A 21,815-nucleotide genomic window follows, 5' to 3' on the forward strand; every position below is an offset into this window, starting at 1 on the left:
TGGGGGTGAGGGAATTTTGTGGGGTAGATCGTGTGGTGGTGAAAGGTGGAGGGTGGAGGATCTTGATGGCGGAGAAAGCAGAGATTTTTTTGGGGGCTGGATTGGGAAGATTTGTGTGTTGGGGGGAGGGTGTGTGATTTGAAGGAGGAATGAGAGGGAAAGGGAGAGGGAAGGCGGAGAAAACAGAGAGGGAAGGTGTGGAAGAGACCGCCATGGACGTTGGCTACCTTTTTTTTTTTTTTTGGGATAAATTCGCTCCCTTCTGTGATGAAATCACCACCTATTTTTTTTAAAATGGACTGTACAGCCCACACCATAGGATGATCCAAACCGTCCATTATATGGGCCAAAATGTAAATAGCTTGTGCCCAAAAATCATTTCCATAGGATGATTCTAACCCTCCAATCTAAAGAGAGACTCACATTATGAAAACTTCTATAAATCGGACGGTTGGGGTCGTACTATGGAAATGATTTTGGGGCACAAACTATTTACATTGTGGCCCATCAAATCGACGGTTTGGACCATCCTATTGTGTGGGCTGTGCCTTCCATCTTATATATATAAGTAAAGCGGAATCCTCTAAGCCGTGGCACTGTCATCCCTCTCCATAAATATTTCTCCATCCCGCATATTAAACATTCATTTGTTAGGGGGTCTGACATAGATAGGTGGCTCCCCAAAAATCTTCTCTACAGGATGATCCTAACTCTCCAATATGTGGAGGTTTAAAATGAGCAGCACGGGTTCTCCATAGAAAACATGAAACAATCTCCATAGAAAACAAAAAGCAATCAGAGATGGGAGCCTCACTCTGAAAAGCTCCTCGCGACCATAATGTGCTAGCAGGGGAATAGACCAGGACTAGAGTTAAATTTCAAATTACTCATCCAAGTGAGATTTGCATATCCTCATACACATTTCCATCCAAGCTCAACAGGGTACCACCCAGTGTGTGAATGAGGAAAAAGTTGACGACAAATCGATATAAAAATGTGCAAGTTGATATTTGATCATAGTTGTGATCAGATCAACAATCAAACTATACACGCCTGTTAGATAAAAAGGCTTAAATGCATTATAATCGGGAGGGTTACTCTTATTACTCTTCCCAAATATAGTAAATGTAAAGGCCGTTCAAATTGAAATCTTGCACGAAAACCGTTCCATAACATAGGCAAGCCAGAGAAAATAGGAGATGGATGTAACATGGCAGAGCAGATACACTAATACACATAAACCGCCATTCTCAAGAAATATGGAGTTTTACAATTGGTTTCAACTAAAGCACATAACCTTGAGAAATGGCAACACTTTGTGAGCATGGTAATCAAGGCCACCAAGCCTTTAGGATGCCCGATATGAACAGTTCATCTGTTAAAAAATAAATAGACTGCACGGGGAATGAATGGCGCACAAAAAATATATAAATAAACTAAAAGAAGAAGGGTTACTCGATAGCCTTCAACTCAGATTCATTGGCTAGATTGTTCTCGATAATGTATTTCTTTAGGGCCACGATGGGATCTCTAGCAGCATAATGAGACTTCTCAGCTGCCAAAACAAAGAACATGTGAGGGGAAATCATCAATAATAGATGCAGTATTGTTCCATTAAAAAAAAAAAAGATTCAGTATTGTATGATAATGTTTTCTGAGCAACAATGCCAACAGAAGAACTGTGTCAACTTAGTAAGGGAGTGACTTGATTTTTATTGTAGAACAATAACATGTATCACAAAATCTAAGGCTATAGAACGAGGATCGTTCAAAATGGGTGGAATACCCAGCTCGAAGATAAAGATAATGGTGTGGATATGTGTTGGATACGGCTAACCGGTATCCTCTTTTGGCGCTATTGCTTAGGTGCATGGTCTTTCGTATATAAATAACCTTTTGAGCATAAATTTTCTTCATTCTTTTTTTGTTCCTCAACATAAATGAAATGAGAATCATAAGTCCTACATGCTTCTTTTTTCTTTTTATATTCATCCTCATAAAGGAAATGAGAATACTAAGCTAGAGAGAATGGCCATTCAAAAAACAAGCTAGAGAGAGACGTATAAATGGAAGCTTAAATTTAGATAGAATCTTAAATTTTGACATAGAATCAGGTAAATAACTAGGATATAATTTCAAAATATCAATGAAAGAGAGAAGAAAATAGAAAAGCATCCACATCCCACGTAGATGCAAACAGACTCTTACATTACTTGTGTCGAATCACCTGGCTTGGGATATGATTGATGCAATTTGGTTACGCATATTAAGGAAATGATATCCAAATAATACATTTTAAGGTTTTGAGACTTAAGTAGAGCCAAATCCACAAATTGTAGTATCAAAAGACATCAAAACTGGTCAGAGTCAGAAGCTGAGTTCTACGAGAAAGGAAGAAGTATGGTTTGATATTGGCAGAGGAACTGACAAAGAACTGCAAAAAACTTTAGAAAGAATGAACGCAACAAGTACAAATACTAAAGCCTCAAGCTCCTATCTTCAATGAGGAAGAAAGTTTTTCTGAATTGTTAATAGTGTTCCGTTGCCCCAATTAGAGATGGGAAAGACAGAAAAATTAGATATTTAACAAATAGAGGAAGCTCAGATGACGGGAAAACATAGTAAGGATCAAATAGAAGCATCATCGTCATCATCATAATCATCAGAAACAACAACAACGGCACCAAAACACATAAGGCATATTTTGGATCAGCATAGAAATATCTCACGTTAAACCAACAAATTTCCCTAATTTGACAAAAAATAACTTGGGCACCAGACTTCACGAACCTAATTTTCACCAACCAACTGCTTGGCTCTGGGCTACAAACCAACCTACACAGATGGGACGTGTAATAATGGGCAGTTTTTTGAATGTTTGAATATGGCGGCGCTTTGGAAATTGCCAATTGTGTTTGTGGTGGAGAATAATTTGTGGGCGATTGGGATATCGCATTTGAGGGCGACGTCAGATACGGAGATTTGGAAGAAGGGGCCGGCTTTTGGAATGCCGGGGGTACATGTGGATGGAATGGATGTTTTGAAGGTGAGGGAGGTGGCAAAGGAGGCGATTGGAAGGGCGAGGAGAGGGGAAGGGCCGAGTTTGATTGAATGTGAGACTTGGTGACTTACAGGTTTAGAGGGCATTCATTGGCTGATCCCGATGAACTTCGCGATCCTGGTGAGAATTTGAATTTGAGGTTACTTTTTTCTAATTCGTTTAGTGTTGCATTTTCGGTTTTCGTTATGATTTATGCTTGTTATGCTAGTTGGACTGTGATTGAATGGAATGCGTGTTTGTGGGGTTCTCTATTTATGGGTGTGGTTGTAGGGGGGTGGATCTGATCCGTTCTTTATATGTTGGTGGTGATAAAAAAAATATTTTGGTTATATTCTTTTCTTAATTTTTTGCTGTATTGTTCTTGGATTGGAAATTCGTGCTTGGATAATAAATTAACGCCAAAGTCACATGATCACAATCCTCTTCTTTCAGTACCTGTTAAAGTATAAAAGATTAAAAAACGCAATCTCTAACACATTAACCTTTTGGAGTAATTGGTTGTTTCACATGGTATCGGAGCAATTGCCCTTGGTTCAAAACTCCTTTATATTAAAATTGCACATGTAATGGCCAACCTAAAAGAGGGACGACATGTGCCATGTGTAGGCCAACCCTAAAAAGAGGGGCCACACATGAGGGGGTGCGCTAAAATAAAAAAGATTAAATATAATCCCTTCTCCAACAGCTTAAGCTTTTGGAGTAATTGGTTACTTCACATGGTATCAGAGCAAAAGGTCATGAGTTCAAACTCCTTGATACCAAAAATCCACATGTAACCCAAAAGAGGGCCCACATGTGCCACATGTAGGTCAACCCCAAAAACGAGGGGGCCACACATGAGGGAGAGTATTAAAGTATAAAAGATTAAGCGGAATACTAGGGACGCCCTTGCAAAAATCTGAAAGGGCGCCCCATTGGTTCAATGTAACCAAAGTACATTTAGTGTGGGGGTGCCCTTTGGTTACATTCAACCCATGGGGGTGCCCTTTCACCCCTCAGTCTAGCATTCCTCAAAGATTAAATAACGCCATCTCTAATAGCTTAAGCTTTTGGACAAATTGGTTGTTTCACAGTACCTCCCTCCTATACCTAGAAGTAAAAGCCGAGCCAGTGGCAACCGGAATTCCTTCTCCTATAAAGGCGAACCCTCCAAGTACATTGTGCTTTTTGGAGAACATGTGCATTGAGCCGCCCTGGCCGCGGCAGCATCCTGTGGTTTTGCCAAAGAGCTCGCCATTACTGCGCGAGCTGAGACGCCCTTGCTTAGGGCATGAACGTGGATCACGGTAGGTACTACAGACTGAATCTTCTTTTTTTAAGAACTTTATAAAACCAGTTGAAACTGCTTCTTGGCCGTTGTTGTAGAGATGAACAAACCCAAACATTTTTCCTCTGTAATACATTTGCGCTCACATGTCTTCGAATGATCGGCCTAGGATCATGTCTTCGTATATATCTAATCCTTCTTCTTTCGTTATAAGCTGCAAAGAGAAATCAAATAAGAAAAGTTAGGGTTAGGGTTAGCGTGGTTTTCAGATCTAAGATGGAAAATTGAATAATTAGGGTGTTCTGAGATGGGAAAGTGAAAAAATTAGGGTTCTTAGAGATGAAAATTTGAAAAAAATTAGGGTTTTCTGAGATGGAAAGTAGGAAAATCAGGGCATCCTTAGAGACAAAGTTGGAAAATTAGGGTTTTCTGAGATGGAAATTTGAGAAATTAGAGTATCCTGAGATACAAAATTGAGAAATTAGGGTATCCAAAATAACAAAATTGAAAAATTAGAGTATTCAGATATACAAAATTGAGAAATTAGGGCATTCTGAGATACAGAATTGAAAAATTAGGGTTTTTTAATGATTACCAGGTTGGAGGAGGAGGAGGAATTGGATTTGAGCTTATTTTCCTTGACCAGATCAGAGACGGAGGCGATGGGGGAAGAGTGGGGGGAGGATGAGCGTAAGATTTTAGGGGAAATGCGGAATTTTTTGGTGGAGCCGAGGAAGGGGGTGGGGGTGAGGGAATTTTGGGGGGTAGATCGTGTGGTGGTGAAAGGTGGAGGGTGGAGGATCTTGATGGCGGAGAAAGCAGAGATTTTTTTTGGGGCTGGATTGGGAAGATTTTTTTGGGGGAGGGGGGTGATTTGAAGGAGGAATGAGAGGGAAAGGGAGAGGGAAGGCGGAGAAAACAGAGAGGGTAGGTGTGGAAGAGACCGCCATGGACGTTGGCTCCTTCTTCTTCTTCTTTTTTTTTTTTTTTTGGGCAGTGATAAATTCGCTCCCTTCTATGATGAAATCAAACTGTTTTTTTTTTTAAAATGGACTGTACAGCCCACACCATAGGATGATCCGAACCGTCCATTGTATGGGCCAAAATATAAATAGCTTGTGCCCAAAAATCATTTCCATAGGATGATTCTAACCCTCCAATCTAAAGAGAGACTCACATTATGAAAACTTCTATAAATCGGACGGTTGGGATCGTACTATGGAAATGATTTTGGGGCACAAACTATTTACATTTGTGGCCCATCAAATCGTCGGTTTGGACCATCCTATTATGTGGGCTGAGCCTTCCCTCTTATATATATATATATATATATATATATATATATATATATATATATATATATATATATATATATATATATATATATATATATATATATATATATATATATATATATAAGTAAAGCGGAATCCTCTAAGCCGTGGCGGTGCCACGTGTCACCCCTCTCTATAAATATTTCTCCATCCCGTATATTAAATTCCCCTTATTCCATTTCAAACGTTTATGTTTGGATTTTATTACTCGTTTAATTTCTTAATTAAACCTTTATTTTAGCAGTTAATTAGTAGAGTTTGAATAGAATAGGAAAAGCTATAAGAATCCCAAAGGTTATTTTCATTTCAAAGAGTCACATACCTAAAAAAAGAATTCTTTAAAGGATATACTTTCCCTTATTGGAGAGCTTTTTTTTGGTATTTAACTGCTAAATTAGAGGATTATTAATTAGAAGCCATAGAGAGAACTTTTCGGGATTTAACTGCTAAATACGTTAAGAGATTGATACATGAGGGAAGGGTTAATAACCTACCTTCTCGTATTCCTACTTCTTAGTTTTAGGAATTTGCTTGCAAAATTATTTGGGTTGATTTTTTTTTTGCGACTTTACTGGTAAATTAAAGGAAAGATATATAATTAGAAGCTATTAGAAAGCTTTTTTTGAATTCGTTCAGTGCCTAAGCAAAAACCTTTTATCATTACCATATATGATGCAACCGCATCTTTGAGCAACATGGAGTCAAAAATCAAGGTGAAGAGAAGTGTTAGGCAACATGATTTTTTATGAGATTTAGTTGTGAGGTATTTTTTGGACTACACAGGCTTACTCCATATATTCGCCCTATTTTTATTAGAAGCTGTTAGAATTCGTTCCGTACCCATTTTGGATGTGAGTTTTGGATATCAATTTTTTTTTAATTTATGGTTTACATGGTTTTGAAGTATGTTGATTTTATTTATCATTGATATAAAATGATTGTTCTTTCTGTCTTGCTCATTCCTTTAATCAGACCAAGAAGCCGAGAAAGAGTGCAATATTTAAGGGCAACATCAATGATTCTGTTTATAGGTCTGTGTTTGTCAGATCTCATGTTGAGTTTTGTTCTAATAAAATTTCGTTTGTTGGTGATATAGGAACTAAGAGCTTCGGCACCTTTTGTTTTACATTTTGGCAGTCATTCTTGTACAGGCTTATTGCACAACTGGTACCTACTTCAAATTAATTTGCTCTTGATTTTAGCTATCAGATTTTCCATTTTATGTTCTTTAGTTTCTTCTATATTCATCGCATATAGCTAAACAATCTTTTTATTATGAATTATTATTTGCAAGAAAGATGCCATATTATTACCTATGATATCATTAAATGGATTGGGTTACTAAGAATATGTTTGTTCTAATGTGGGGATTTTTGCTTGCACTTTTCTTTTGGTCTTAATTCTTAAATGGGTTGTTGGCATTACTGATTTCTTATATTGTGGTACTGAAATTTTGAGTTACTATTATGTTTCCTTTGTCTAATAAATACATGGTCTCTTTTTGTATGATTTTTGTTAGTTAAACTACATACACACTACTTCAAGAAAAGTTGAAACTAAATCCATACAGGGTAAAGACCCGAATTAACAAATTTCTATTAGGCAGTTTTTTTTTATTTAAAATTTTTGATTACCTTTATAAATCATATTGGCCGCTGATTTTCTTGATTTTTCACATTTTATGTTTTTTTTACATATTTTTTCACAACCTGTGCCCCGTGCGATGCACGGGACTGCAACTAGTTTTAGATAACAGTAGGGCCCAACTCACCGTTACACTTGTCAGTGACAAGTGAGAGGATTAACACGTGGAAACGTGATGGCCTAGTGGGAGAAACAAGGAACCCACTTATGCCTATTCATCAAGTCAGCTCAGCAAGTACGTTCATGTTATTTAATGTATCCTTAAAATCAAGTTCTCGTTGGCTCAACACCAACAGAAAGCGCAGATTCAACCAGGGTGGTATGAACCATACTTTCATTAAGTGATTTATCATATAATTGGAAACATAGGATCTTGAGTACTATTTGAAATTCAAAAGAACTACATAGCCATTGAGCAGCTGCAAAAAGCATGGGCTCGCTTATGGAAATTGGAAATGGATCACCTCCTTTTCAGGGAGAGCTAATGCTTGTTGGGAATTTTGGTTTGACATTGCTTCACAGCTCTTTTTTGCAACAACGCTCCTCATTTTAGCTTTCCTCTTATTAAAATTAAGTATTTCAATAATGAAAATATCAAATTCCTCACTTATAAATGAATTGAAAAAAAATCAAATGACAGCAAAGTAATGGCGAATTTTGAATTCACGTCAGAATTGCGCCATACGAGAAAAAAACGTAAATGCCCTTCGAGGCAGTTTTATCTCTTTTCTTCCACAGTTCTCACATTTGACTTATCGCTACTTGGGGTCACCTCGGTAAAAAGTGGGGTCAACTCTATATAATGTGGGCTTGGCTCAGTCAAAAGTGAGGTCACCTCAGTAAAATGTGGGCTTGACTCGGTCGAAACTGGGGTCGCCTCGATAAAAGTATCCTTGAGGACTCAAAAGCTAAGGTGTTTATTGAAGAAATGTAATGGATAAGGGATTCATGGGGAGAGAGGAGAGTTTAAAAACTAAGCTGTTTATCAACCTGAAGAAATGTAATGGATAAGGGGATTCATTTGGGGGGGGGGTGGGGGGGGGGTGGGGTAGAGAGTGAGAGTAGTCTCTTCTACCATCTCATGGATTAAAAATAGATAGATACTTTCTTTGGATAATAACTTCCATTAGAATAACCAAACAATAGTCGATGTAAACATATAGTAAACATGCGATTTAGGCAAGTTATTCCTAGTTCTTTCTCTAAAACTTCACACCACGAGGAATGCATTGTTCATTTGGAAGTTGGAAGCAAAAGGAACCACAATCATCACATATATCATTGCCACATTTACATGCATCAGTCATATAAACATAACACACATAAGATTTATTTATTGATGCGAGGCTCATCCGTATAACAGCCTCGGCTCTTTATTATTACATTCGTAGATGCAGAAAGAGTGCAAGAAGATAATCAGTTCCCTTATTTTAATACTAGTAGTAGTAGTAGTATCCATCTCTCTTTGCAAAGCTGCAAATTAATCAGCGAAGGGGAAGTTGTAGTATGACTTCCCATTCTCATCGAATACTCCGTAGTAACCGGTCCATTCATTCTTAGTCTTATTGTCCTTATCGTACATATAAAAAATATAGGTCTCAAGAGCTTCCTTCCACCTTGGGCATTTTCAATCGTTGCTTCGTCTCCTCCATTACGAGGCCATCCAGTTGTTGCCACAATAAGCTTCACATATTTCTATGGATAGCATTTCTTCAGATCATAAATGGCTGAATGGAACGCATCCACCATAGAATCAAACACATATTTGTATTCATATCCTCTGTCTAATTAATATAGGGGTTGTGGCAGTGAAGAGGTAATGAGTGATATCCAGCTTTCGATTTGCGATGCTGGGGAAAATATTCGTACGGGTAAACATTAACGAAGAGTCGGGCATCATTGGAGATAAGGAAGTCAAGGATGGGTATTAGGAAGCCCTTGATGCTACTATTGAAGATAAATTGAGAGGGAGGCTTCATGACATCATACTTATCTAGATCAGATATTCCAATGGTTGTGGACACCTTGATGTTTCCCTTAGTGTTTGGATCTTGTTGGATTGCATCATTTATGTTGGTCATTGCCGCGAACAAGCTTTCAGATTCATCAAGTAATAACGCGTCCTGACCAACACAGATATACAGGAATTTGACGTTAGACCAATACTTCAATATGAAATTCTCAACCCACAAAGCTGCTTCTTTAGGGTTTTTGGCGAATGAATCGATAAGATTGTTGGCAACTGGAACGATGACTTTAAGGTGGGTATCACGGAGCGCATCCAAAACATCAAGGTCTGATTTGGTGATGTTGTTAATTTGGCAATGTTTGACCGTGTCTTGAGGATCTATTGCTCGGCTCCTCTCATTTCCATAGACGAAACTGAGAGCAGGGACTGCAAAATTATCATCATCATTATCATCAATATATGGGATTTGTGAGGGACCATAGAAGAAGGCATTCCGTAGATCGGCTACTGCATGAGAGAGCGGCCATATAGGCTCAGATTTTGTCTCATTCATTTAATTCGGTCCGCAAGATGCCTTGTCCTCGATCAACAATTCCTCATATATATATATATATATATATTTATATACTATATAGCAGAAGAGAAATTAGAGAATTTTTTGAATTTTTCCAAAATGCTGTGAGATTTACACGTCCATGTTTGATTTATTTACCATATGGCCCTTTAATATTATAGTTCATCTCATCTATATATCTCTACAGTCAAGGGTAAAATGGTCTATTACAGATACTACAGATATTTATCTTCCTTTTTCTCACCTACTATAGATATTCCCACCTACTACAGATACCACGCGTCCAGGCTCTGATTTGTTTCTGAAAAATTTGTAATTTTGGCAACCGACCCCAGCTTTGAATCCTAAAATGCCTATCTTATCCTACCGCCTCTCTCTCTCTCTCTGAACCATGGAGGTTCCATCTTTTCCATCCAAATGAAAACCCTACAACCTCTCTCTCTCTCTCTCCAACCCTATCTATTCTTTCCCCAAACCCATTTCCCTCTCCCTCCGAAATCCCTCTCCACCAAGGCGACAAATTTCTCTGATTTTTGTTATTTCATCACACAGGTATCTTTCTCCCTCTGTTTCAACTTTCTTTTTCTGAATTTCTCTTATATCAAAATATTATTCGGGTTTGAACCATTCATCCTCTAAAACCAATTCTAGGGTTTGACACAAGAAACATTTGTGCCTCTTCTGATTCTGGGGTTTCTTTTGTCTGCCATTCATGTGATCTCTACACAGAACAGGTCATCTTTGTTACTTCTCTCAACATTAATAACAATCTATGTATAGATAATAGCTTCGAAAACTAGCCCCAAAACTAAAATTCCCATCTACGGAAAATGGAACTGAAGGAAGAGCTTAAAGAGGAAAAGAGAGTAAAAAGAAATGCAGTCAAATCTTCAACAGTAGTATATAACAGCCTGTATTATGTTCTTTATAATCTGAAAAGCCAGACAATTCCAAGCTGCCCATGTGGTCGGAGGCTTCATCTTCTTCTACATTGGAGCCACCTCTGCTTCTGAGTTGCTCTGTTTTCTGTTCATACGTTTTGGTCATTTTGTTATAAGTCAGTTTCCATGTCCTATTGTGCTATCCATTACAAGACCTAATAGATAAATGGTTTAGATTGAACAAGTGGGCTCTATTTATACTATTAGCTGGTCATATTTTTTCGGATAAAAATACGAGCATGCATCATATAACAACTCATATTTACAAGTTTCTTGAGGCATTTAGTTATTACTTTCTCTGTTTCAGTTACCAAAAAATTTGCTTCATCATAAAATCTCCCCAAAAAAATTCACATAATAGTACATTTCCTGCTTTCAACCATATGTGTAATGCATATACCAATAGCAACAACAAAAAGACTTTGCTTAAAAAAAATGAATGGTACTGAGATTAACGAGTTGCCATCAACCATACACATGGCGGCATGTTTAGATGCATACGGACATCATTACCCAGGCCTCCAAAATTGCGGCTTATTTTCAAATATATATATATTTTTAAATGATTCAGAAATCAAATTACTTTAATTTAATCATAGTTACAAATGGGATTTTAAATCTATTTAGAAACCATTAACTATATCATTTCTAGGACTATAATAATCAGTGTCGGCAAATAATCATATATGGAGAGAATGACATTCATGGATTTTAGGTTTTGCAGTTCTTGATTGCTTCTGATATTTTTGCCAACAAATTTTATGGATTACAAAATCGGGTGTGTGCACCAATGGAACAACACTTAATCTCCAATTATTCTCATTATTTTTCTACAAGTGTGCTCTCTTCATACAATTGGTATCCAAGTAGTTCTTTTCATTGAGTTAGGGAAGTTCTGCAGGCAGTGAGGTGGCATGCTATTCTTATTGTATTAATTAGTTACTACAGATTAGAATTTTTCAATGCCATTTTGATAGAAAAGATTCTGATGATTAAATCCCTATCAATTCCGAGTTTTAGTGCCTCATTGAATGCCACAAAAATACCTTTATTTTGCAAATGATTGTAACAGAAAATTTGAAAAACAGCCTCATCAAACCTATTTAGCCCCAAAGATTTGTAGCTTTTTTTTTTTAATTTGATGATTTGAGATGATTGATTTAAATATGTTTGTCGCTTCTGTGCATCGCACGGGATTTTTTTATGGAAACCTCTATAGATTGGAGGGCTAGGATTAGCCTATGGAAATGATTATTGGGGCACAACCTATTTATGTTGTGTTCCACCACATGGACGGTTTGGATCGCAAACCAACCTATGATGTGGTCCGTACAGTTCTTTGTCGGCCCGTGCATCGCACGGGGTTTTTTACTAGTATATATATATATATATATATAGAGGAAAGTGAAGCTACACCGCCTGTGTAGCTAACTTAGCTACACCGCCGGCTTAAAATACAATGGGCCCACATTGTTTTGGTGATCCAAACCATTCATTTGATTGGCCCTCACATAGATAGGGTGTCCACCAAAAATCAGCTCCATAGGATCATCCCAACCCTTCAAACTGTGGAGGCAAAAATGGACAAATTTGTGAAGGTTTTTACACGTTCATTTTTGCCTCCACAAATCGTAGGGTTGGGATGATCCTATGGAGCTGATTTTTGGTGGACACCCTATCTATGTGAGGGCCAATCAAATGAATTCTTTGGATCACCAAAACAATGTGGGCCCATTGTATTTTAAGCCGGCGGTGTAGCTAAGTTAGCTACACCGGCGGTGTAGCTTCACTTTCCTCATATATATATATATATATATATATATATATATATATATATATATATATATATATATATGAGAAAACGGTTCCTACACATATGTGTAGAGAGTTCTCTACACACTAGCTTAAAATACAGTGGGGGTCCACATTGTTTGGGTGATCCAAGCCATCCATTTTAAAGGCCCTCCACATGAATAGGGTGTCTACAAAAAGTCAGATTCATAGAATCATCCCAACCCTACTATTTGTGGAGGTAAAATGGATGTCTTTAAACCTTCACAAATTAGTCCATTTTTTGCCTCCACAGTTCGAATGGTTAGGATGATCCTATGGATCTGATTTTTTGTGGACACCCTATCTAATGTGAGGGCCTTAAAAATGAATGGTTTGGATCACCCAAATAATGTGGCCCCCACTGTATTTTAAGCTAGTGTGTAGATAACTTATCTACACATATGTGTAGGAACCGTTCTCTCTCTCTCTCTCTCTATATATATATATATATATATATATATATATATATATATATATATAGAGGAAAGTGTCTCTAGTCTCTCCCCTAGATAAGCTTATCTACTCCTCCCTTTAAAAAAACACAGTGGGCCCACGCTGTTTGGATGATCCAAAGCATTCATTTGATAGGTCCTAACATAGATAGGGTGTGCCCAAAAAATCAGCACCAAAGGGTCATCCTAGAACTTCATTTTGTTGGGCACACCGTGTCCAAAATGGACGCATATAAACGTGGACGTTTATATGTGTCCATTCTGGGTACCACAAGGCACCACAAAACGAAGTTCTAGGATGACCCTTTGCTGCTGATTTTTTGGGCACACCCTATCTATGTTAGGACCTATCAAATGAATGCTTTGGATCATCCAAACAGCGTGGGCCCACTGTGTTTTTTTAAAGGGAGGAGTAGATAAGCTTATCTAGGGGAGAGACTAGAGACGCTTTCCTCATATATATGAGGAATAAGATTGTACGCTCGACCGTACCTAAAGTTAGGTACGGTAGAGTGCCAAATCACATGGGTCCCACATTTTTGGTGAGCATCTAAACCATTCATTTGCAAGGCCCCATCATAGATAGGGTGCATACCAAAAATCAGCTCCATAGGATCATCCTAACCCATCCATTTGTGGAGGCCAAAATGGACAGACAGTGTTTGTCCACAAATCTGCCCATTTTGGCCTCCAGTTTTGGAGGGGTTAGGATGATTCAATGGTGCTGATTTTTGGTATGCACCCTATCTATGATGGGGCCTTGCAAATGAATGGTTTAGATGCCCACCAAAAATGGGGGACCCATGTGATTTGGCACTCTACCGTACCTAACTTTAGGTACGGTCGAGCGTACAATCCTTTTCCTCTATATATATATATATATATATATATATATATATATATATATATATATATATAGAGAGAGAGAGAGAGAGAGAGAGAGAGAGAGAGAGAACATTTCCTACACACTTGTGTAGGTAAGTTACCTACACACTAGCTTAAAATACAGTGGGGGCCCACAATGTTTGGGTGATCCAAACAATTCATTTGAATGCTCCTCACATAGATAGGGTGTCCACAAAAAATCAGATCCATAGGATCATCCCAACCCTACGATTTGTGGAGGTAAAATGGACGTGTATAAACCTTCACAAATTTGTCCATTTTTTGCCTTCATAGTTTGAATGGTTAGGATGATCCTATGGATCTGATTTTTTGTGGACACCCTATCTATGTGAGGATCATTCAAATGAATTGTTTGGATCACCCAAACAATATGGGCCCCCACTGTATTTTAAGCTAGTGTGTAGGTAACTTACCTACACAAGTGTGTAGGAAATGTTCTCTCACATATATATATATATATATATATATATATATATATATATATATATATATATATATATATATATAGAGAGAGAGAGAGAGAGAGAGAGAGAGAGAGAGAGAGAGAGAGAGAGAGAGAGAGAGAGAGAGGATTTCCTACACACTAGTGTAGATAAGTTATCTACACACTAGCTTCAAATACAGTGGGGGCTACATTGTTTGGGTGATCCAAAGCATTCATTTGATTGGCCTTCACATAGATAGGGTGCGCCCAAAAAATCAGCTCCATAGGATCATTCTAACCATTTAAACAGTGGAGGCAAAAAATGGACAGATTTGTGAAGGTTTATACACGTTCATTTTACCGCCACAAATCGTAGGGTTAGGATGATCCAATGGAGCTGATTTTTTGTGGACACCCTATCTATGTGAGGGCCAATCAAACGAATGGTTTGATATATATGAGAGAACGGTTTCTACACACATGTGTAGAGAAGTTATCTACACACTAGTTTAAAATACAGTGGAGGCCCACATTGTTTGGGTGATCCAAACCATTCATTTGATTGGCCCTCACATAGATAGGGTGTCCACAAAAAATCAGCTCCATTGGATCATCCTAAGCCTTTGAACCGTGGAGGCAAAAAATGGACAGATTTGTGAAGGTTTGTACACGTCCATTTTACGTCCACAAATTATAGGGTTGGGATGATCCTATGTAGCTGATTTTTTATGGACACCCTATCTATGTGAGGGCCAATCAAATTAATGGTTTGGATCACCCAAACAATATGCCCTCCACTGTATTTTAAGCTAGTGTGTAGATAACTTTTATATATATATATATATATATATATATATATATATATATATATATATATATTAAGGAGGAACGCCTATTTTACTGTTCATTGAAGCGTGGCAGCCTCCCCTTTCGTCTTACCGTATATTTTCTACGATTTTAAAAGACTTTGTATACGTGTCAGCCCCCTATTTTGTCTCACCCTGAGAGAGAAAACCTCCGCCTGATATTTTAGAGATTTTCTCTCGATATTTTCTATCTCTTTCTCTCTCGATATTTTCGTCTTACCTAGAGAGAGATAACCTCCGCCCGAAATTTTCTCGATTTTCTCTCGATATTTTATCTCTCTTTCTCTCTCGATCCGGCGTTGCAAATCGGTTCTCCACAAAAGATCGTTTATAATAGAAACAAATCTCCTTTACCTATATTTATTGCTATTAAGTCTCTCTCTACATTGAACGTGTCCATGTTTCACTCTTCGTATTAATTAACCTTTCTCTCTCTTGAGAAATTTTGGCAACTTTCTCTTGCATATGCGATTATTTTACCCTTTATTTAAAGAATTTTATGGGTCGGATTATGATATTCCCACACCCCATTTTTAGAGTTTTTATACGGTAAGCTTCCATTGTATTTTCCAAAAAGTACTCTACATCACACTATAGGATGATCCAACCCTTCCATTTCATGGGCTACAATGTAAAAAGGTTGTGCCCCAAAATCATTTCCACAAGACGATCCTAGCCTTATGATATATCGAGGAACTGCATGTTATGGAAAATTGGAAACGTCTATAGATCAGAAGGTTAGGATCATCATGTGGAAGTAATTTTTTTGGCACAACCTATTTGGGGCCATAGGATGATCCAAACTGTCCATTTGATGGGCCACAATGTAAATAGGTTGTGCCCCAAGAATTTTAGGGGTGGGATTACTTACAGAGCTATCTGATTTTTCATCCCATCAAGCTGTCTTCCACTTCAGAGTTCTCTGATTTTTTATCCCATCAAGCTGTCTTCTAATACATTTTCTTGGTTTTTTTTCTCCCCCCCCACCACACACACACAACTCTCTCTATCTCTATCTCTCTGCCAATGCTTTCCCTATTTTTGTTTCTATTTTTTATGAATTTCATTTTAGCCTTGCAATTATTATTGATTTGTAGAAACTATTGCTGAGATTATTCATTAATTTGTTTGCAGTTCTATTATCTTTATGGGAATGACAGATGACCTACTTTATTATATTTTACACCGAACATCATTCAATTTATTGTGGTTTCTTTTTATTTACATTTTATTTGTTGCCCGTATATATATACCCTTCCCTGGCACATAATATTCCAACGTGGCAATTTTTTTTTGCTTATGGAACCTCCAAAGTCGCTGTTAATACGCTATTTCATACTAAATGAGTTTCGGATAACTACACAACTAATTTGGCTTATTAATTTGTGTTTGCGACCTACTAAATTGAATTGAATTCATTCCTTTTTTGGCTATTGTCTTGAATCATGCTATTTTTATTTTTATTTTTTTTTTGGTTTTTGTTTTTTTTTTTTGGTTCTTCAATTTCTTTTTTGTACTTCTAAATTATAGCCCACCCATTCTGTCCCTCTACTTCGTCCCAATTATTTTGGATATACTATCACTTCGGCCCTGTTTGAATGGTTTTAGTTTTTCAGAACCTGTTGTATTTCCAACACTGATTATTGGATTCAAAATTATGTTTAATTTTGACCCCATTAATCAGTTTGGGTCTCTCAATCGGTTCTCAAATCACAACAAACGGGGCCTACTTGTAATTCGAGTCAAATAATCACTTTTCGGCTCAAATTCTATCCTCAAAAGCTAAATCAGACAACTGTGTCTAAAATACCATGGAAATTTCGGGACTGCTTCTCTCTCTAAATCATGCGCCTAAAATTTATTCAATTGTGGACCCAGTGCTTCTAAACACTATGCCCAAGTATGTGCGGATACCAACACAGTAGTTATCCATATATATGATCTTAGTTATCTGATCTCCTTTGCAAAGGAACGGTTTGGATCATCCATGTGGGCTCCACTCATTTCTATATACTACGATAAAGGACGTGCAGATCAAAACATATTTATCATATAGGATCTCAAGGCTTAATTAAGTGGGGGCCAACAAAGCAATAGTTGGATCATCCATGTAGGCGCTGCTGCATTTCAAAACACTATGTTGGTCAATGTTGCATTCCCTTTCTTTCTTCTTTTTTCCTAATTACAATGTTTTATTTTGTTCTCAAGATTATTATGACCAAAATCAACTTTTCCTTTCATAAGAACTGTTGTTTCTCAAAATTGATTTCTTATAATGTCTTCTCTGCCTTCTTTCTCCATTTTTCCATTAGTTAGAAATTGTTTTATGTTGTTTAGGGCTACCCGTGCATGGCACGGGTTGACTCACTAGTACATAAGTAAAGCTAATGTGGGAAGCTGAGGTTGTGCCACGTGTCACACCCACAGCTTCCCAAAATTAAATACCGAATTAGCATTCCGAATTCTAAAACGTTTTCTACATTTTAAAGCGGAATCCTCTAAGCCGTGGTGATGCCACGTGTCACTCCTCTATGCAAAAGTTTAGATAAATAACGTATCTCCTCATTGCGGCTAAAATTTTGGGAAATCTATAGTTCCGATTTTAATAGAGAGTAATTTTTACGCAAAAGTTGGAATTACAAGAGCCTTTGGTATCTTCAAACGTCTCCCCTTACCATTTTTTAGATATTTCCCCGCTTTATATTAATGTGTTTTGCCGATTGCCTCTTCGCCTAACGCATAACGCTTCCTCAAAGGGGAAGCTCCAAACGCATACAACCTTTCCATTCCAAACGGTCCGTCTCCTGCTATTCCCGTAACGCCAGTTTTGCCATTTCATCACTGAATATCCTTGATTTATGGCTAGCCCATTACTTTCCACATTCCCCAAACATTAATCCCCTTCTCTGAGAATCAATGGCTGCCATGGCCTCTACCTACCTCTTCTTCTCTCCATCACCGCAATCCAATCCTGTATTACAGGCCCATGATAGGATTCGTGACTTTCTACAACTTTTTAAAGGTTATAGTAGTATGGTGGAACCCGGTTCTTTCAATTTTGAGATATTTCTCCTTTCTTCTGTTCTTCTGAAGGGTTATTTTGGTTATAGTTTGGCTCTACCTCTGTTGTTTCTTTCATATTTACCTCATCAAGTGTGTGTGTGTAACTGTATATATATAAAACATGTATAATTTCATTTAATTTTGTTGGTGGGTTTAATATTGGTGTATATTCTATACTAAAGCATGGTCTTATAGAAATTGTGTTGATGCAACTATTCTGGAGTTATGGTTGTCATTTTAGCTCATGATTTTGTTTCTGGCGCACACATTGGTGAGAACACCAATTCATTTGGTGTATGGCAAATAACATGTTGATGATTTACAAGAAGAACCAGAAGATGGGGTCCCATTAAAAGCGACACCAACAGATGATGGAGGCTTTCTCCTACTTCATATACATGGTTCATGTGCACACAATTTGCTCGATGAAAAATCGTCTTTAAACTTAACTGTGCTATTTGTATAGAGAAAAAAAAACAAAAACAATGCTTCCTTCTATGTTTATTTATAGATGTGCATGTGTCTGGGCATCTTTGTCATAGATCTTTTTACCCGTATCATTTCTGTGCATCTGTGAATTTCTTGGGGGTTTACCTTTTTTCGTCTAATGGTTTTCAACCATTTCTTTCGTCAATTTCCTTTTATGCTACTCATTTTTTATGTATATGAATATGATTTTATTTTATGCACACCAGGTGTTTGATGGAATGCATCAACGAGTTATTACTGATGTTCAGCCGTATCGTCGATATTAGAGATGTCCCCAAAGCTGCCAGGGAGAATAATCATCGATGGTCCGTCAAAAACAGGAAGCTACTGCTCTGATCTTTATGCTTCATAATGACTGCTGAACTTGGATATAAGGTAGATGAATTAGATTCTGGTTTTTTTCCCTTGGAAATGGGCTGCGCCTTTATTTTATTGCCTTTCAATTTCTCTCAAATATATCTGTTTTGTAGTATCTATTTTTTCCCCTTATTTTCCCTGGTTGTCTATGCAACGAGAAAGCTAACTTTGTTTTTTTTTTAATGGCGGAAAGCTAAATTTGTTCTAACTTCTATATTTTTTGTCTGCTTATTGGGATGTGATGTTCATCTCAAATCCAGTCATCTTTTTTTTTTTGCTAAAGAGGGCTTCTAATCTGTGTTGATGTTTTGATGATGCAAGTAGTAGTTTATCCCAATTTGCAAGTAGGCGAGCATTTGCAATTGTTTTTCCTACCTCTTGAGTTGTGACTCAGATGAAAATGCAAAATCTATGTTAGGAATGCTTGTTACCCACTGGGTCCCAATCAAGAAAAGTGAATTGTATGTGTTCTTCTTTTCATTTTCTTCTTCTCATTACGCGCATCGAATGCTTGAACGAGATATTACCATTGTTCAGGCATATCGTCGATGCTCGTGACATCCCAAAAGCCATCAGGGCAATATCAAGCCATCAGGGCAATATCATCATAGATGGTAATGTCACCAAGAGCAAACTATTACTCTGATCTATATGGGTTTTACTCTAAATGTAAGCCTTTTGTTTGCTTCTTTCAGTTCATATTTTTTAAATTCCTTGGATTAAGTTTTATACTGTTTCCAATGATGGTATACGCTATCTAATATTTCACGAAGTTCGGTGTGAATTTTGGATTTTGAGATTCTTTTGATCATTTTCTTCTTGAATTTTGAAATTTAGGTGAATGGGTTTGATCGATTGGAGTTGCCAACTAAATATATCATTCTAACGTTGAGATTGTCTTTCAAATTTGAAGAGGAATTCTTCATATGAGTGTTTTTTTATGGTGGTGGTGATAGGCTACATCCATATACATGGGCTACATCGTTATTTAACAATTCCCGTTGTAATACAGGGCTGTAGGCCCACTGTACATGTGGCACATGGATGTGACGATCATGACAGTGACCTTACTTTGACTGGTCTATCCTAAACGTCCACCATATAGACTAAAATGATCTTTTTGTCAAACTGAATCTGTGATTGGCTGGATTGCTTGAATGGTGAGATTTTTGGACTTCAAGGATCAAAATCTAAAGAAATTAGGATGGGCAAACATGAATAGTAAAGAAAAATACAGATTTATAAAATGTGCTCAAAAATCAAAAGTGACTACTATTTTACCAAAAAATATGTTAGAGCTCAAGGTGTTCTTATGCAATTAGTGGAAAAGAGTTGTTTTTAGGAACCAAACATTTTTTTTAGGAAAAAATACACTTAGACCTACTGTGGTTTCTGACACATTCAACTTAACCCCAAAAGTTTAAAAAGTTACAAGTAGACCCCCTGTGGTTTCAAAACGTGACAAGTACACCCCCTTCGTCAACTGTCCGTCAGTTTAACCTGACGGAAAGACTAAAACTAACCATGGTTAATATTTTGAGGATAGAAATACCCTCATTTGCAGAGGGATTAGGGTTACGGCATTTCCCACCGCCGCCGTCGCCCCTCCGGGTGGCCTTCCTCGCCACCTTCGGCCACCACCTTTACCATCTCCGGCCACCGCCGTCACAACCACCACAGACAATCGAACCCCACCCCATGGTTACATCAAACCCACATTTCAAGAAAAAAACTTTGATAAAAATAAAAAATAAAGCCCTAAAACATTAGGCTTTATGTGCAAATCATTATAATGATGTGAATGAAGACAAATAAAACTCCTAAATGGAGGGTTTATGTTGATAAATCAACAAGGGTTTGAATCAAACCCCAATTTTTAGTTTTCAATTATGAAAACCCTAATTTTCAGTTGGGGAAGATGAGGGTATTCTGGTCTTTTCCCCGACGCCGTCTGTTAAAAAAACCCAATGAATCCACATGGGGTCTACTTGTAACTTTTTAAACTTCTGGGGTTAAGTTGAATGTGTCAGAAACCACAAGGGGTCTAAATGTATTTTTCCCTTTTTTTTTTATAAAGGTAACAAGAACTCTATTGAAAAAAAAAAACTTTATTAATATGGCATCAACTGAAATACGTCACGGGATGAGACATCCCACCAACATTAAGACAATTACACCATAACACTACTAGAGAACAGTTACACCATAACAACACTAGATAGGGGTGTTCGTTCGGTTATAACCGAACCGAATAGACCGAAATTTCATAACCGAAATAATTTCGGTTATCAAATTTCGATAACCGAAACCGAACCGAAATTTCTAAAAACCGAACACGAAACCGAACCGATTAAAAATTCGGTTATTCGGTAACCGAATAACCGAATAGTGGGAGAAATATAGGGAAAAAGCAAAATCTCAGTTTGGATCGGAGGGCTAGGATCATCTTATCGAAATGATTTTTTTAGCACAACCTAATTAAGTTGTGATCAATCAAATGGACGGTTTTGATCATCCTACGGAGTGCCCATATAGCACTTTTTTAAAAAAAAATAATGGTTTTTATCATAATTTCGGTTATTCAGTTAACCGAATTTTTTTTTGAGATAACCGAAACCGAAACTGAATAACCGAA

At 37.4% G+C, this 21,815-nt stretch overlaps 1 protein-coding gene and 1 pseudogene across 1 annotated transcript; both read right to left on the minus strand.

The window, feature by feature from the left end:
- Positions 1–3,400: 3,400 nt before the first annotated feature.
- On the minus strand, positions 3,401–4,464 carry LOC143892633 (pyruvate dehydrogenase E1 component subunit alpha-3, chloroplastic pseudogene; annotated as a pseudogene).
- A 4,626-nt stretch (positions 4,465–9,090) lies between these two features.
- On the minus strand, positions 9,091–9,828 carry LOC143892640 (glucan endo-1,3-beta-glucosidase-like). Its single transcript, XM_077397395.1, has one exon. The coding sequence runs from the start codon at positions 9,826–9,828 to the stop codon at positions 9,091–9,093; it is 738 nt and encodes a 245-aa protein (XP_077253510.1).
- Between the last annotated feature and the right edge of the window lie 11,987 nt (positions 9,829–21,815).

This window comes from Tasmannia lanceolata, unplaced genomic scaffold (genome assembly GCF_043159265.1).
Source record: "Tasmannia lanceolata isolate RefF3 unplaced genomic scaffold, GAP_Taslan_0.1 ptg000002l, whole genome shotgun sequence".
NCBI lineage: Eukaryota > Viridiplantae > Streptophyta > Magnoliopsida > Canellales > Winteraceae > Tasmannia > Tasmannia lanceolata.

Bases quoted from the DNA above. Each gene is read 5' to 3' on its own strand.
- LOC143892640 (XM_077397395.1), bottom strand. From the start codon at position 9,828: ATGAATGAGACAAAATCTGAGCCTATATGGCCGCTCTCTCATGCAGTA.